Here is an 18019-nt window from a genome sequence, read left to right as displayed (position 1 = left end):
CTCGGAGCTTAGAACATCGGCGGTCAATTTTTTCCAAAGGCTCCTTGCTCCGCCGCCCTCCCAGCTGGATGAACCGAACCTTGATTTAATCCACCGGCTCCCACAAGGCCCCGACTACACAGACTTGGCGGCCCCTCCATGCGAAGAAGAAATTAAAAGGGCGGTATTTGACATCTCGGGGGATAGCGCTCCGGGGCCGGACGCGTTCCCCGCGACCTTTTTTCAAAAATGCTGGGCGATTGTTGGAGTCGACATCACAAACGCAGTAGCCCAGTTTTTTGGCGGGGCTTACCTACCAAGAAGCATTACTGCCACGTTGATCGTTCTCATCCCAAAGAAGGAAACGCCTCGGGCATGGACTGATTTCCAACCAATCAGCTTATGCAATGTCACAAATAAAATTATTACCAAGGTCCTGGTGACAAGACTCACTCCCCTACTGCCCAAAGTCATCTCCCCTAATCAGAGCGGATTTGTCAAAGGGAGACTCTTGAATGACAACGCCCACTTGGCACAAGACATGTTCCACGAGCTTCCAAAATGCTCCCCCGCTCCAAACGTGGCCCTTAAACTTGATATGGCAAAGGCTTACGACCGCGTGCAGTGGCCTTTCTTATTTAAGATCCTTCACCGAATGGGGTTCCCCGAGGCATGGGTCAGCATGATTGAACGAAGCATTAGCCGATGTTGGTTCTCGATCATCATCAACGGCGTACCTACAGGTTTCTTCAGATCGACTAGGGGTCTTCGGCAGGGTGACCCCATCTCCCCTGCCTTGTTCGTGGTGGTCGCGGATTATCTTTCAAGGGCCTTGGATAAGCTGATTCTGGGGAAAAGGGACATGCTCTTCAAGACTACCCTCCATAGCTCTTCGATCAGCCACCTTGCCTACGCGGATGACATCCTCATCTTCACACAAGCATCCTCAAGAGCTATTCGGCGGCTAAAGAGATGCCTCAGCAACTACGAGAAGGTTTCAGGGCAGCTAATCAGCCTACCTAAGAGCAACTTCTACATCGCGGAATCGCACGAGGATTGGGCTGATTCCATCCAAGTAAGGGGGGGTTTCTCACGAGGTACTTTCCCTTTCATGTACTTAGGAATCCCCATCTATCGGGGTGCCAAACGCACAGACATGTTCCTTTTCCTGCGGGAGAAAATTGCCAAGAGAATCAATGGCTGGGCGCATAGGCACTTATCCTTCGGGGGCAGACTCACCCTGATTAAGAGCACTCTTGAAGCCATCCCCCTACACACCTTCCAAGCCATCGAACCGACGGGGGGCGCAATCAAAGATCTGGAGCAACAACTTGCACGATTCTTTTGGGGATCCACCAATGAAAGGAAGCGCACACACTGGATTAGCTGGGAACAGATCTGTCGGCCGGTGGCCGAAGGGGGGGCCTTGGCGTGCGCAGCCTAACTGAAGTCCTAAGGGCCTTCAACATCAAGCTGTGGTGGTGATTCCGGGAGCAAAACTCCCTATGGGCCACACATATGTTCAGTAAATATTGTAAAAAAGCCTCGCAGATCCACCCCGACCTCGAGTAGATGCAGTCCCACGTGGAGGAGGCTATCGAGAGCATGGACGATGGCGCACCCACACATTCGATGGGTAATTGGCGAAGGAAAGATACTTTTCTGGGATGACATCTGGCTCGGGGATCGACCGCTTAGAGAGCAATGCATCGACGATAGAGGTAACCCACAAACATGCGTGGCGGATTTCTGGGAAGAAGGGGCCTGGAACCTCCCCAAGCTACACGAAATCAGTGCGCAGGCTGGGCTTCCACAGCCCCTGGTTGGCGAGATCCTTGATCTACCCATCGTGCAGGGAGAGCCGGATAAGCTGAGATGGAGCCTTTCAAAGTCAGGGGACTTCACCCTCGCCTCGGCGTGGGAGACTATTAGATCAAAGCGACCAATCATCCCGGCTCTTGAGGATATTTAGCACGAGTGCCTCACACTATCCATGTCTATATTTGTATGGAGACTCCTATCAAACAGAGTACATGTGGATACCAAACTCCAATGGAGGAAGATCGAGTTAGCCTCCAAATGCTATTGCTGCCCGACGACCCCTGGGATCGAATCACTGCAGCACCTTTTTGTGAATGGCGTGGGAGCAGCTAGAGTCTGGAGCTTCTTCGATCAGTGGTTCGCAGGTGGATCATACCCGCTCAAACCCAAAGATACAATACCGGAAAGACTTGAAGGCTGGGCAAAACGAACCAACCAACAAAAGAAGACACACATGAGTAGGATCACCCCCTGCCTTATTGTATGGTTTCTTTGGGCGGAAAGGAATAGGTGCCGGCACAATGAGGCAGATTTCAGACCCCAGAATGTGATCTGGCAGACACAACTGCACATCAAAAAGCTCATCGATAGTGGCCAGTTGGGGACTAATCAGAGGAGAGGAGTCGTGAGTCCTTTGACGATCGTCCCCGCCCTAAGTGAAAGACGGCAAGCGCAACTTGTTATGCCACTTAAATGGCATCCGCCGGATCCCCCCTGGATCAAGCTCAACACGGCGAGCTGGCTCTCGGAAGGATCAGGTCAGGCAAGAGGGGGTGGAATTATTCGGGATCACTACGGTCAACTCCTATGTGCATTCAGCGTCCCTCTCTTAGTGGCTTCGTCCCTTGAGGCGAGCGCCAAAACAGTGAGGATAGGCCTCTCGGAGGCCAAAGAGCTTGGCACACAAATCTGGATTGAAACGAATGACCCAAGAGTGGCTAGCCTCGTCAAGACAAGAAGCTTCGGCCCAGCTGATTCAAGGCACGAGATGGCACGTCTGTTTTTGCTGCAAAAAGGTTGCTCTACCCGCATCACCTCCATTGGTAGCGTGTTGAATAAAGCGGCCAAGTGTTTGGCTAAGCTGCAATGTGACCCCACAGAACACTGTCGATTTAATTCCCATACGGCCCCCAGGATCGTCAAGGCGATCGTCCGGCTTGAGCAGATGGGTGTCCCCTATCTCCGAGAGGAGGACGAGTAACGGACAAATATGAAGAGGAGCGTGGATGAGTTTGACTCGCGCCGGGTTTAAATTGAAGACTCCAGACTTAGCCTTTTGACTCGCTGTGTTCAATTGTATTTCTTAGACTTTGTAATGGAGTAGGGTGGTGCCCGTCCCACCTTTGGGGATTGGACATCAAACTACTCTTGGCTTTGTTGGGCAAGTCACTTTCGGGCTTGGTTTAGTTTGTAATCTGGACCTTTCTGATGATATAAAGGATTGAGGGACCCACGAACCCTCTACCAATCTGGACTTCGTCCAGCTTATTCCTTCATTCCTCCTGTCTTCTGGACTTCGTCATACTCCTAAACATTCAGTGGCGCCCCTAAACATGTGTTAGCTCGAAGTTATTTAAAGAACATAACTCACTATTATAGTAGGGCTTCACAACTTAAGTAAGTAAAGGCATCCTCCATCGTTCTCGCTTCACTCAGATTAACTAGGCTTATTACAGGAAAAAGCTTCTAAGTTGAAATGCCTCCTATCTTCAATTCTTTCACTAAGGGAATCATGCCGTATTATATCCACTGGCACATGCGACAAAACTTAGACTTACAGACTCTTGATATGCAGACAAAGTAATGCATTGACTCCTCTCCCCCTTCCACTTCACTCAAGCTTGTCCCCAAACCATCGTCGTGAAGGGGGGAACGAGAGAGATCAATGCAAAATAACAAAACAGGTTACAAAAAAAACATAAACTTCTCACACTTAGACCAAGCATTGGGGTAAGTGTGAGAAAAGCACAATAAAACAGAAAACACAAACTTCTCACACTTAGACCAAGCATTGGGCTAAGTAACGACCCTATGGGAAATTGCAGCCCTTGGAAATTCCCGAGTGGAAATGGGAGCACATTGCAATGGATTTCGTGACAGGATTGCCAAAGTCACAACGAGGGAATACTGCTATTTGCTATTTGGGTGATTATAGATCGCCTCACCAAAAGCGCTCACTTTGTACCAGTTCGTATCACTTACGGATCGGACAAGCTAGCTCAGATCTATGTGCAAGAGATCATACGATTACATGGAATACCGGTGACGATCACATCAGACCGTGACCCAAAATTTACTTCTAGGTTTTGGATAAGCTGCAGCAAAGAGCTAGGCACCAGGTTGAATTTCGAGTACGGCATTCCATCCACAGACTGATGGGCAGTCTGAGAGGACAATCCAAACCTTAGAAGATATGTTGAGGGCCGTAGTGCTCGACCGCGGAGGAAAATGGGAGCCAGTATTGCCACTTATAGAGTTTGCTTACAATAACAGTTATCAGGCGACTATAAACATGGCCCCATATGAAGCACTGTATGGGAGGAAATGTAGATCACCACTTTATTGGGATGAGGTCGGTGAGAGAAAGACGCTTGGACTAGATTCTGTAGAGGAAATGATAGAGATCGTCCGCCAGATCCGTGAGAGAATCAAGGAAGCTCAAGACAGGCAGAAGTCTTACGCGGATGCTCGCCGAACCGACCTGCAGTTCAAGGCGGGAGACAAAGTTTTCCTAAAAGTATCTCCGTCTAAAGGAATTACGAGATTTGGCGTCAAGGGCAAGCTAAGACCACGTTTCATCGGACCCTACGAGATTCTAGAAGGAGTTGGTCCTGTGGCGTACAGATTGGCACTCCCACCGAGTTTCGGGAACGTGCACAATGTTTTTCACGTGTCTCAATTGAGGAAATATGTGTTCGACCCAAAACATATAATCCACCAAGAGGAGATAGTTTTGGAACCAGACTTAAGCTATGAAGAGAAGCCAGAGGCAATCTTGGATAGGAGGGTCAAGGAATTGAGGAATAAATCTATTGTAACAGTGAAAGTTCTATGGAAACATCATAGTCACGAGGAAGCTACGTGGGAATTGGAAGACAAGATGAAAGAAAAGTACCCAGAACTGTTTGAGTAACATAAGCAAAATTTCGGGACGAAATTTTTGTTAAGGAGGGTAGAATGTAATACCCGCACCATTAGTTTACTTTCGATAAATTAAAGTGGAACTAGAAATGTAACGTCCTCTCTTTTCGTGAAGTTTTAGTGAATCTCGAGCCTTTAATGAAACTTAATCTTTTAGTTACAAAGATAGAAATAAAAACAAAATGAGCGAAATAAAACAAACTAAAGTTACATTACGGAAAAATAAAATGTTTCGAATGGCTTTTCATGTTCAACAAAACGAACAACTAATGGAATAGGTTACATGGATCAAAGTCCTTAAAGAAAGAAAACAAGGAAAGGAAAATATAAAATGTGGAGTGCATTTCGGGCCTTTTCTCCAGGCCCAATTTAGGGCCCGTTTCGGGCAGCCCGTCGGCCCAGACATCAAATCCAAGCCCGCTCGAAGTGCAGCTAGGTGGGAGCTAAGATTTCTCTCTCACCTGCAAGTTAAAAACAAGTTTTAAGGGCCATGGGACAAGAGTAATTAATGGAATACTTATAGAGGGGAAGAAACAACCTTTCTTTTCCTATGAAGACCAAGGACTTACCCAAAAAGGGGGCAAGTCCAGCCTGCAAAGCCTTCACTAATGCAACACCTGTTATACCTAGCCACAATCAAACAATGGGATTTATTCACCAAGTACCAAGTACCCAAGCTAGCCAACAAACTACATTAAGATAAAGGGGCTGCATGATCAGAAAAAGGGAGATATGTTATGCCATGAAAACAAAGAAGATCAGCCCCATTTAATTCCCCATAGTACACCGAAGCTCAGCCTATAAAGGCCCCTCCACACCACACACCAACTCCTTTCACACACACTTCAAAATTCAGCAAAAACAGAGAGTTAGAGGGTAGAGCAAGTAGTGAGCAGCAGCAAGTCAGCCACTCCTTCGAATTTCAGAGGTAATACACCTCCATCCTTTTCTCCCAATCAAATTCTCATGTCATCATATAGAGGCACCACAAATTAAGAACCACAATCAATATAACACAAGCACACCCTCTGCCCTTGTTAGAACATCATGCTAGCTCAAGAACATAGAACCATGGCTATAGGAATCTCATAACAGTAGTAGCCTTGTTAGAGCTTTAACACATAAATGGAACAAGAAGTACAATAGGCTGCCTTTATGCTCGAAACCAGTAGCACACATATGTAGAAATTCGTTCCAGGGAGCTAGTGTCCCCTCCAAAAATCAACTCAATTAAACACAACCAATCGAACAAACCAGATTGAACACCCCCACGGCGGTTAATTGAAAATACAGAAAAGAACGCAACTTGGAATAGAGAACTTATCTTCGGGGTGAGTCGGGGCGAAGGACGGTGGCTGCCGGCTTCGTACGGGCAGCAGGGGCTGACCACGCGATGGAGGCAGCAACCGTGGCTGGAACTGTGACGTCGATTGGACGCGACGATGGCAGAAGTAGATGCCCTCTCTGGGGCGTTGAGATCCCGGCAGCGAGGCCTCGCGAAGCGGTGGCGGCGGCGCTGGTCTTCAAGGCGGACCAAGCAGCGTCTGCCTCAGCCGGAGATGCCGGCGACGACGCTGAGTCGCCGAGAACGAACGAGGGATGAACGGAGAGGGAATTGCGGAGGCGCTATTTTCCCCAAGTTCTCGCGCGACGACAGGAGCAAGGGCTCGCCGCCGGTCAATAATTGACGGCGAGACAGCGGCGTTGACAGCGAGACAGCGGCGACCCGACGAAGTGGCGGCGAACGGTGCTCCGGCGACCTGGTGGAGCGGCGATACTGCCGAGAGAAAAGAGGGAGAAGGTCTAGGGTTGTGTGTGTTGATTTGGGGATTGTGTTAGAGGGAGAGGCCGATGGTTTTGAGAAGAGGGAGCATTTGGGCCTCCCTTATTTTGATTTTGTTGGGCCTCTTTAGTAATAGGTTGGGCCACTGATTAAAATAAAGTATGGGCTAAGAATTTAAATCTTGGACTCTCCTATGTTATGGATTAAATAATAGTCCGCTAATTAATTCCACGAAGATAAGTCTAATTTTTCCGGAAAGTAGCAAGAGTGCTCAAATGATTAATTTTAAGAAATTACGATACGCTAACAATGAGTAGACCTCGAGCCTAATTTTTAGTACTTGAATAAATGGCATAGGAGGTAGCACCCTCTAGTTAAGAAATTGTGTTAAATTAATTAAATCTACTGATTTAATTAATATTCAAGAATTCTAGAACTCTTCTAGAAATTTTAGAAGAAGAATAAAATGATCACGCACTTAGGATGCATTCATGTTTAAGCTTAACGGATATCTCAAAATCTAATTAAGTATCATTTTATTTCCTAAAGGGACGTCTTCGAACGTCATCTAAGACCAAGTTAAGGAAATTTCGGAAGGAGCTTTAGCTTTTGAGGTGGGCATTTCTTTCAAAACGTGATTTCAGTATGAAAATGTGAATCTTTGCTCAAGTATGTTGTCATGCCATGTTTTGTTTTATGATTACCTATCTGCTTGGCTATGCCAATTTAAGTTAAATCGAATTCGGGTCCCAGTAGGGCCGCAAACCCTACTCGGACTAGTGTACACATGAGGGGACCGTGAGCTAACAAAGGAGTTGGCCGGTCCAGTGACCGTCGTGGAATGTGGCCACATTCCCGGTTCACATCAGTTTCAGATATGGTATATCTATGTTATGTGATTGCGCAATCAAATCTTTACTAAAGGAAAAGTATTTTAGTGACTCGGGTCTTTTAAGTAAAACCCCGTGATCACTCAACTGTGGCATTGACAATTAAAGATAGAACCATTTTTGGCAATGTGCCCACTGAGTATATCAAATACTCAGCCCTGCATGTTATTTTCAAATGTGCTGGTTGAACGTGGACGAACAGGCGAAGGTGTTGGGACAAGCTTTTCTTTTAAATAAGTAGTTAGGTAGCCCAAAGTAGCATGTCTTCATACGTGCTATTTTGTCTTGGACTCTTCCGCTGCAAATCTAGAATTTTGTGCTAGAAAGCTATGAACTTAGTCTTGATACTCTGAACACGTTTTGACTATGTACCCATATGCCTTTGATACTTTTGTTTTAAGTGATTTCATCCTTTTATTGTTGTCCCTTGATTATTGAGAATCGTTTAGTCGCGAAATAGCTACGCTCACTAGCACTAGGGAGTTGTGGTCGTGACATAAATGTATCCTCTACTTAATGACGATTTTCTTTGCCCCTTAAATTTTGGCCATTTTAAAAAAAATTCTAAATCTGGTGATTGCATCTCCAATTTTGTATCCTTATAAGATGAGTTTGTTGTAATGCTTACCGATTAGTTCACTATGTACGAGAAGCAAATCGAGTACTACAGCTTTGAAATGGGAGCGCTTCACATCTTCTACTTCATGTTTAGCTAAGTGATGCAAAGCTGTTCCTTGTTCATTTCTCATAGTAGCAAGAGATCCATCCCTTTCCAATAATTCTAGAGCCACACCTGCAAAAATTAAAACCTATAATCTCAACAAAACGTTACTATTATTACTATATCATAAGATAAGGTAGAGATATTACAACATACCATACATTTTGCAGCATATAACATTGACCAAAAGATCAAACCATTCTTCTCTTGACAAATCTTCAACTTTAGTCCATTTCAGAAGATACGAAACCATCTCTCCGTTTCCGTGCAATGCAGCCTTATGCAGAGGCGTTGCGCCATTTATGTCGCGCGAAACACTCAGACTAGGATTTCTCTGCAAGATTAGGTCAGCAACACGTATTGCACCCGATACAGCCGCATAGCAACAAGCCGTGTAGTCATGTCCATCTAGCAACGCCACGTCATCTGGACTCATATTTTGGACTAGTTTCTGCACGAATTCCTCGTGCTCCCTTGCAACCGCTACATGTAGAACGCGGTCCTTCTCTTCCGTTATGTGATCATGAGCTAAATTTGGATTTCGTGCAAGAACTACACCGGCTGCTACCCAATCACCTTCTAGTGCAGCTTTGTACATAGATTCTGTTATAAAATTAAAAAAATAGTGAGATTTTATTGTATATTTTTTGCACCTAAATAAATTATCTGACCTTTCCATGTTTGATTTAGGCTAATATCTTCATCAGAAACATGATCGGCTATTGTAGATGATTTAATGGAAACCAAATGATCGCTGGTCTCCCTCTCGATCTCGTCTTTTCCTTGGATGTTCTGCCATTTCGGGCCGTAAACTTGCCGGCCGCTCCTCGTGGTTACCAGTCTCTTCATCTTGGCTCTCAAAACTTGTTGATTACAATATTATGTTTTGATTATTTTCTTTTTCAATTAGAATAGTTTATACTTTGTCTCTTCTCATCCTGTTGCTTTTCTTTTTTACTCTCCAAATTGTATAAATATAAACTTTATGTAATCTTATAACAGAAGTTTGAAATGTAACTTTTTCATTTCAAAATTGGATAAAAGAAATTAAATACTCCCTCCGTTCCATAGTAGATGTCACACTTTCCTTTTAAGTTTGTCTTACAAAAGATGTCACATTTTTTTTTTTGGAAAAAGTTCCCTCACATTAATATAAATATATTATTTTCTCTTTCCACTTAACACACAAAACAACACCTTCTAAAATCCAGTGCCAATCCCCAAATATGATATTTATTATGGAACGGAGGGAGTACAATATACTGCCTTTGTCAGCCAATAAGAGGCCAATACTTTATGTTATCTTATAACAGAAGTTTGATATGTCATTTTAGAATTGGATAAAAGAAATTTAATTCAATATACTGCTTTTGTCCGCAAATAAGAGGCCTTAATATGACTCGGGTATTACGAAATGTAATAGAAAGTGGATAGAAAAAGTTAATGGATGGTATGTCCTATAGTTTTCATAGTATTAGTATTATATTATAATGTGGGTGGGATAAATTTAATGGAATGTGAGTCCATTATTAAAAGTAGTAAAAAGCAAATAGGATTAATCACGGACGGACAAAATGAAAATTGTGACGATTAATGACGGACGGAAGGAGTACTAGATCGTGCTTTTAATTTAATACTTTATTTGTCCAAGCAAAATAGCCTTAATTTTCACATTTTGATATATCCATGGAAATTAGTCTCATTCATGGAAACTTGCAGATGACTTTTTCTCTCTCTCTTTCTCTTTCTCTTTCTCTATTACGTCACCTACCTTTTCTCTTTTAGTCTTTTACATTACCAATTGCGCATAAGATCTGCATTGTCCCAAATGAGACTATTTTTTAAGTTCTCTTTCACATTATTGTTGTCTTCTTTCTCATTTTGTGATATTTTTATAGGATTTAATATGAGATTAATTCCCAACAAGGTAATATATGTGTTGAAAAGAGAGGGTGACGTGAACTTTTAGGAAAAAAGAAACAAAATTCTAGTTGAAGTTCTACGGAAGACGTTTCACACCTGAAGAGAATAAATCTTTTATTTTCCCATTCTTCATTCTGATCATATATTTCCCATATATTTTTAAGAGGAATGATCAAGGTCTAACTAATTTTAAGTGTATAACTAGAGAATAAATCTAAGCCACACATCTTGTTACTCCAATTTAATCTCGTAGGTTAAACAAATTTCCAGATTTTTTGTTAAAAATAATAGCCCAAGGGCATTTTTGGAATTAGTATATCAACATGAATTCAATATCTCAAACCCAACGTGATTTCTCCCAAATTCAAAGTGCGATTTCTTCCAAAATTCAAGCGTAGATTTCTTCCAAATTCAAGCGCCGATTTCTTCCAAATTCAAGCGTTGATTTCTTCCAATCTCAACCAAATTTGTTCACATATTCAACGGAATTGTGTTGTGAGATTTCTGAACTAAGTTCAGCCAAATTCGTACATGTTTGATCGCGACATCGCTTCCCGGTCATATCGCGACGTCTGGATTCCTTATCACATGGATCCAATTCCGATACATTCGTCGAAAGATTATTTCGATTCTGATTCATCTTGAGAGGAAGGAGAAACTAAATCTAAAGGTAATTATCAATTAAGTGTTGTTGCTCAGAATGATTAGATTGTGTATGTTGTGAAAAGACGTTAGAGTGAAGTATATGTGATTAACAGTGAAGTAAATATGCTCAATATGCGTTGTAGTGTAGTAAATATGCTTTATAGTGAGTAAATATGCTCTACTTGAATTAAATATACTTTATAGTGAAGTAAATATTGTTTGTAGTGAAGTAAATATGATGTTTATACTGATATTTGATATTTCAGTAAATAATATTGTTTAGTTTACTGTTTTTCATTTTAGTGAAGTATATTGTGCATATAGTGAACTCACAGTGAAGTATATTGAGCATTTAGTGAACTACAATACGCTTACAGTAAAGTGTATTGAGCATGCCTTATGTACTTTTTTTTTTCATTTCAGTGAAGAACATTGAGCATATAGTGATGTATATTGCACATTTAGTGAACTAGTATATGTTTATAGTGATGTATTGTAAGAAAAACGTGAGGAAATTTGGAAAGCTTTAAGCTTTTCATTTTCCAAGTCTCTTGGCCTTTCATATGATGTAACCTCCAATATGGTTATGAGGTGCCTTAATGCCGAGACCTCTCGTGTGGCCACTCCTATCCTATAAATAGGTGTGGATTTGAGAGATGAGAACACACCAACAATCATTCTCTCTTCTCTCTAAGCTCAAGCATTCTAGTTCGCATCTTAGGAGCACTACATTGCTCGGTTCTCGCCTCCAATTCAAGTTCGCCGGAGCCTACGAGTTTGAGGTGCTTCAACTCGGTAGGAGGAAAGTCGTTTCATCTTTGGGGACATTGCGCCAATCCGTGAGCACTAGCCGGGGCGTATCTCGTCTTGCGGAGAGAGGGTTACCTCGACTCGACTTGAAGAAGACAATAGTTTGCATCTTGTTCTCTTATTGTATTTCTTTTGTTTTATTTACCTTCTAGTTTTTGGTTCTTTTGTAATAGCAAGAGTTGCCCGTGTAAAGGCTACACTATTTCCAACAATCGCAAGACGAGATAGTGTACTCTTGCCGAAATCATGTCGACCGAAGCTGGAGGGAACGGAAACAACAACATTGGATCGTCTTCTGCATCCGCTAACACCTCAACGATGGCACCTGTTTCGACCTCAAGGGTCATGGCTCAAGCTGACAAGCCTGAAAAATTCAAGGGCTTGGATTTCAAGCGTTGGCAACAAAAGATGCTGTTTTACCTAACTACGTTGGGTGTTGCTAATTTCCTCAAGGAGGATGCTCCAACTGTACCGGAGGAGGAGACGGACTTTAATGTCCGGGCTGCCTATGATGTTTGGCATCAAGGAGATTTCTTGTGCAAGAACTACATCTTGAACGGCTTGGGGGATAGTCTCTATTCCATCTTTGCCGGGGCTAAGACCTCCAAAGCTTTGTGGGAGGCTCTTGACAAGAAGTATCGCGTCGAGGATGCCGGTACAAAGAAATTTGTAGTCGCAAAATTTCTGGACTACATGATGGTGGACTCTCGCTCTGTGGTAGAGCAAGCTGAAGAATTGCAAATCATTATCCATGATGTCCACGCTGAAGGGATGGCCTTGCCAGACCAGTTTGTTGTTGCATCAATGATCGAGAAGCTTCCTCCGTGCTGGACAGATTTCAAGAACTATCTAAAGCACAAGAGAAAGGAGATGAAGCCAGAAGACCTGATTGTCCGTCTTCGTGTAGAAGAGGATAATAGGCGGTACCATCAGAAGTCAGGAGGGCCTGAACATGCCAAGACAAATCTGATGGAGAAGGGAGGATCTTCCAAGCGTCCCCGCCCAAGGGAAAATGGCAAGGGCAAGGGGAAGGTAGCTGCTGTCCGAAAGTTTGAAGGCAATTGCTTCAACTGTGACAAGCCGGGCCATATGGCGAAGGACTGCCGAAAGCCTAAAAGGATGAAATTCAAGAAGAGTGCTAACATGGTCGAGAGAGACTTCAACGATGATGACTTGGCTGCTGTGGTTTCTGAAGTGAACCATGTTGACAATCCGAAGGCTTGGTTTGTTGACACCGGAGCTACTGTGCATGTGTGCTCTGATCGTAGCCAATTTTCGACCTACAAGCAAGTAGAAGGGACGAAGCTCCACATGGGAAACCAAGACTCGTCTAAAGTCGTTGGGATGGGAGAAGTGAAGCTCTTAATGACATCTGGTCGTGAGTTGAAGCTGAAGGATGTGCTGCATGTCCCAGACATCCGCAAAAATCTTGTTTCTGGTAGTTTGCTTGTTAGTCATGGCTTTAAGCTAGTGTTTGATTCTGACAAGTTTATGTTATCCAAGTTTGGTACTTTCCTTGGAAAAGGTTATCTTTCCAATGGCTTGTTCAAACTTAATGTAATGGCCACTGGTCGTGTACCGAATCAAGTGAATGATAATAAGAATGCTTCTTCGTCTTACTTGCTTGAGTGCGCCGATTTATGGCATTGTAGATTAGGACATGTGAATCTAAATGCTATAAAAAGATTAGTAAATCTTGATTTACTAAAAGTTGATGATTTTAATTCACAAAAGAAATGTGAAGTTTGTGTTGAAGCAAAAATGACCAAGCTGCCGTTCCACTCGGTAGAACGGAGCACCAAACCTCTAGAGTTGATCCATACAGATATATGTGATTTAAAATTTGTGCAAACTAGAGGTGGTAAAAAGTATTTCATCACATTCATTGATGATTGCACAAGGTATTGTTATATTTACTTATTAAGAAGTAAAGATGAGGCAATTGAAGCGTTTAAAGACTTCAAAAATGAAGCCGAAAATCAACTTAATTGTCGAATTAAGTGTGTTCGAAGTGATAGAGGTGGTGAATATGTGGCGCCGTTTGCAGAATTATGTCATGCAAGTGGTATAATTCACCAAACCACGGCTCCATATTCTCCTCAGTCGAATGGTGTTGCTGAACGCAAAAATCGAACACTGAAAGAGATGATGAATGCTCTGTTGATTAATTCAGGTTTACCCCAGAACATGTGGGGGGAAGCTTTGCTAACCGCAAATTACATCTTAAATAAGATTCCACTCAAAAATAGGGATGTGACTCCTTATGAATTGTGGAAGGGAAAGAAACCTTCATATACATACCTCAAAGTGTGGGGGTGTTTAGCAAAGGTACAAGTGCCGCCTCCAAAACAAGTTGCAATTGGCCCTAAAACAGTCGATTGTATCTTTATTGGATATGCATTGAACAACAGCGCATGTCGCTTCTTAGTTCATAAGTCAGCTATACCTGATGTAGCTGAAGGAACAATAATTGAGTCAAGGAATGTTGTATTCTTTGAGAATGTGTTTCCTTGCAAGAAGCAAGATGATCATTCTAGTGAAAGAACGATGGATGAAACCACTAGTTCTAATTCTCCAAAAGTGACGAGGACAAGTCCCCAGGATGTAGAACCAAGACGTGGTAAAAGAGTTAGAGTTGCTAAGACTTTTGGTCCAGACTTCATAACTTTTATGTTGGATGGTGAACCAAAGTCACTATCAGAAGCATTGTCTGGCCCAGACGCAGTGTGGTGGCTAGAAGCTATCAACAGTGAAATGGAATCCATTATGCTAAATAACACATGGGTGTTAGTAGACTTGCCGGAAGGCTGCAAGGCCTTAGGATGCAAGTGGATTCTGAAAAAGAAATATAAACCCTATGGTACTATAGATAAGTACAAAGCTCGCCTAGTGGTGAAAGGCTTCAAGCAGAAAGAAGGGCATGACTTCTTTGATACTTACTCACCTGTTACGAGAATAGCTTCCATCCGGGTGCTTCTTGCGATTGCTGCGTTGCACAATCTTGAGATTCACCAAATGGATGTGAAAACTGCGTTTCTGAATGGTGATTTGGAAGAAGAGATATACATGGAGCAACCTGAAGGGTTTGTTGTGCCCGGGCAAGAACGCAAGGTATGCAAATTGGTAAAGTCTCTTTATGGATTGAAGCAAGCGCCGTTGCAATGGCACTTGAAGTTTGACAATGTGATGTTGACAAATGGATTCACTATCAACGAGTGTGATAAGTGTGTTTACATTAAGAACACAGATAACGGGTTTGTTATTGTGTGTCTTTATGTTGATGATATGTTGATAATGGGCAGCAATAGTGCCATTATTAACGAGACAAAAAACATGTTGAAAAGAAATTTCGATATGAAAGATATGGGTCTAGCTGATGTGATTCTCGGAATCAAAATTTTGAGGACTAATGAGGGAATTGCCTTAACGCAATCTCATTATGTTGAGAAAATGCTTAAGAAATTCAACTCGTTTGATTGTAAGCCAGCAAAGACTCCTTTGGAGCTCAATGTCCATCTAAGCAAGAATATGGGTGAGCCTGTTGCTCAAGAAGAGTATGCAAAGGTTATAGGAAGTTTGATGTTTATCACAAACTGTACTAGACCAGATCTTGCTTGTACGGTGAACAAGTTAAGTCGATTCACGAGCAATCCAAGCAAGGAACATTGGAAAGCTCTGTGCAGAATTTTGAGATACTTGAAGTATACTATTGACTTTGGATTGCACTACACAAGATATCCCCAAGTACTTGAAGGGTACTGTGACGCAAATTGGATCTCTGATTCAAAAGACTCATTTTCGACGAGTGGGTATGTGTTCACTGTGTGGGGGTGGTGCTGTTTCGTGGAAGTCAACGAAACAGACATGTATTGCTCGTTCCACCATGGAATCTGAGTTTATCGCTTTGGATAAAGCAGGGGAAGAAGCCGAGTGGCTCAGAAATTTCCTAGAATGTATTCCATGTTGGAAGAAGCCAGTGCCCACAGTAGTGATACACTGTGATAGTAAAGCAGCTATAGGTAGAGCACACAGTGGCTTCTATAATAGTAAGTCTCGACACATTCATCGACGACATAATACCGTAAGGCAGTTGATCACAAGTGGTGTTATCGCAGTTGACTATGTTAAGTCGGTAGATAACATAGCAGATCCATTAACAAAAGGTTTAAACCATGATCAAATGCATAAATTGCTAAAAGGAATGGGACTGAAAACCACATCTTAAAAGATGAGTATAGTGGTAACCCAACCATACGATTGGAGATCCCATGGGATTGGTTCAATGGGAAACAAAGCTATACAAATCTAGTTGTAACACTCAGAAGATATTTATCTTCGCCCATTCTTTAGAAAGCATTGAGTGTTGTAACCTGCACGTGGTAAGAGGCTAAGTCTTTTGACTTTTAATGATTCATGAAATCTCAAGGACATGCAGTATGGCAGGATACTCATGAAAGAATCACCTATGTAAGTGAGAAGTGGGGCCGCTTCGTGTGTGTGAGTCACTTACGAATTCCAAAGAGGTGTTCCACGGCCGAAACGGACACAAATGTGAGAACTGATGGAGTTGAGACAATATTGTGTTGATGCTATTGACTAGGCATACACCAGGGAAGAATAGTTCAAGGCATCGCGTCCACTAGCCCGCCGGTATGTCCGATAGTGTTGGCTATGGAAGGTTCAAAACCACAAGTTACCTTTCCAAAGACAATATCGTTTCTCGAGAACTGAGCAAAGAGTCTGCATATATGTGCATTTGTGTCTGGTGTTGGTTTGAGCTTGCAGCGCTCTAACTAATGTGGGGGATTGTAAGAAAAACGTGAGGAAATTTGGAAAGCTTTAAGCTTTTCATTTTCCAAGTCTCTTGGCCTTTCATATGATGTAACCTCCAATATGGTTATGAGGTGCCTTAATGCCGAGACCTCTCGTGTGGCCACTCCTATCCTATAAATAGGTGTGGATTTGAGAGATGAGAACACACCAACAATCATTCTCTCTTCTCTCTAAGCTCAAGCATTCTAGTTCGCATCTTAGGAGCACTACATTGCTCGGTTCTCGCCTCCAATCTGTTCGCCGGAGCCTACGAGTTTGAGGTGCTTCAACTCGATAGGAGGAAAGTCGTTTCATCTTTGGGGACGTTGCGCCAATCCGTGAGTACTAGCCGGGCGTATCTCGTCTTGCGGAGAGAGAGTTACCTCGACTCGACTTGAAGAAGACAATAGTTTGCATCTTGTTCTCTTATTGTATTTCTTTTGTTTTATTTACCTTCTAGTTTTTGGTTCTTTTGTAATAGCAAGAGTTGCCGTGTAAAGGCTACACTATTTCCAACATGTATATTTATGCATGCTTATAGTGTATTATTTTTTCATTCGGAAGTATATTGAGCATTCAGTGAACTACAATATATATGCTTACGTGAAGTATATTGAGCATGCCTTATAGTGTACTGTTTTATTCATTTCGTGAAGTATATTCAGCATGTAGTGAACTTAGTATATGCTTATAGTGATGTATATTGAGCATGCTTTATAGTGTCTCTGTTTTTTCATTTCGAAGCATATTGTTCATATAGTGAAGTATATGAGCATAAATTGAAGTATACTCTATATGCCTTTTAGTGATTTTAATATGGCTCACAAGTTTCGAACTTCTATGGCTCACAAGGGAAGTGGAAGTAGGAAGAAATTGAAGAAGGAGTTAGCAATGAAGTTATCAATGAAACCAGGTCGAAAATGTGGAAACGTCATGAGATTGGACGCCATGATTCGAGGAATTGCAAAAAGGGAATGAGAAGGCGAATCACTCATTTTTAGTACAATTTTGAGTGATTTTTATTCCAATTACATGTTTTTGTTTATTTTTTGGGAGCATATACTTACAATGAAGTTGACATATAAAAGTGCAAAACTCTTGTGTACAGGATATAAAACTGCCTATAGGAAGCAAATAGCCTGCAAAGGAAGTAAATTAATAGTCAACATAATATTGAATTTAATAAACGGATGAGTTTTTATATTGAACTAAATGACACATACATGGACTATATCAGTTTCATAAAAAATTCTGCGCTTGAAGTTTACAATCATTTTTCCACATTATTCCAGTTGTTGCTACTTCTTCATAATGTTTTGATTTTTTCCAAGTTATTCGGATCATGGTTTATTTCCGACAACAAAGCGCCGAATACTTTTCTCTTAACCTTTTAGTATTTCCTTGCGCTTTTTTTGGCAATACATTTTCAATCTTTTTCCCCCCACCATAGTAACAATCATCATATACTTCACTCTAAGGTCTATACACTTCACT

The 18019-nt window shown here is 42.2% G+C and overlaps 1 protein-coding gene and 1 long non-coding RNA gene across 2 annotated transcripts; one reads left to right on the top strand and one right to left on the bottom strand.

The window, feature by feature from the left end:
* Positions 1-1972: 1972 nt before the first annotated feature.
* Positions 1973-3001, top strand: LOC125206151. The gene has a single exon (XM_048105444.1). It carries the CDS (start codon positions 1973-1975, stop codon positions 2999-3001), a length of 1029 nt encoding a protein of 342 aa, XP_047961401.1.
* A 2200-nt stretch (positions 3002-5201) lies between these two features.
* Positions 5202-6244, bottom strand: LOC125208291. The gene is made up of 2 exons (XR_007174085.1): positions 5480-6244; positions 5202-5402 (listed from the first exon to the last, which is right to left on the bottom strand). It is a non-coding gene; the product is annotated as an uncharacterized LOC125208291 (long non-coding RNA).
* Between the last annotated feature and the right edge of the window lie 11775 nt (positions 6245-18019).

The sequence above is a fragment of the Salvia hispanica genome, chromosome 2 (assembly GCF_023119035.1).
Source record: "Salvia hispanica cultivar TCC Black 2014 chromosome 2, UniMelb_Shisp_WGS_1.0, whole genome shotgun sequence".
Classification (NCBI taxonomy): Eukaryota; Viridiplantae; Streptophyta; class Magnoliopsida; order Lamiales; family Lamiaceae; genus Salvia; species Salvia hispanica.
Note: the sequence above shows the minus strand (reverse complement) of the source record. Positions and strands in the feature narration are given on the sequence as shown.

What these genes read in the sequence shown, in the direction of transcription:
- LOC125206151 (XM_048105444.1), top strand. Translation starts at nt 1,973, where the DNA reads ATGTCTATATTTGTATGGAGACTCCTATCAAACAGAGTACATGTGGAT.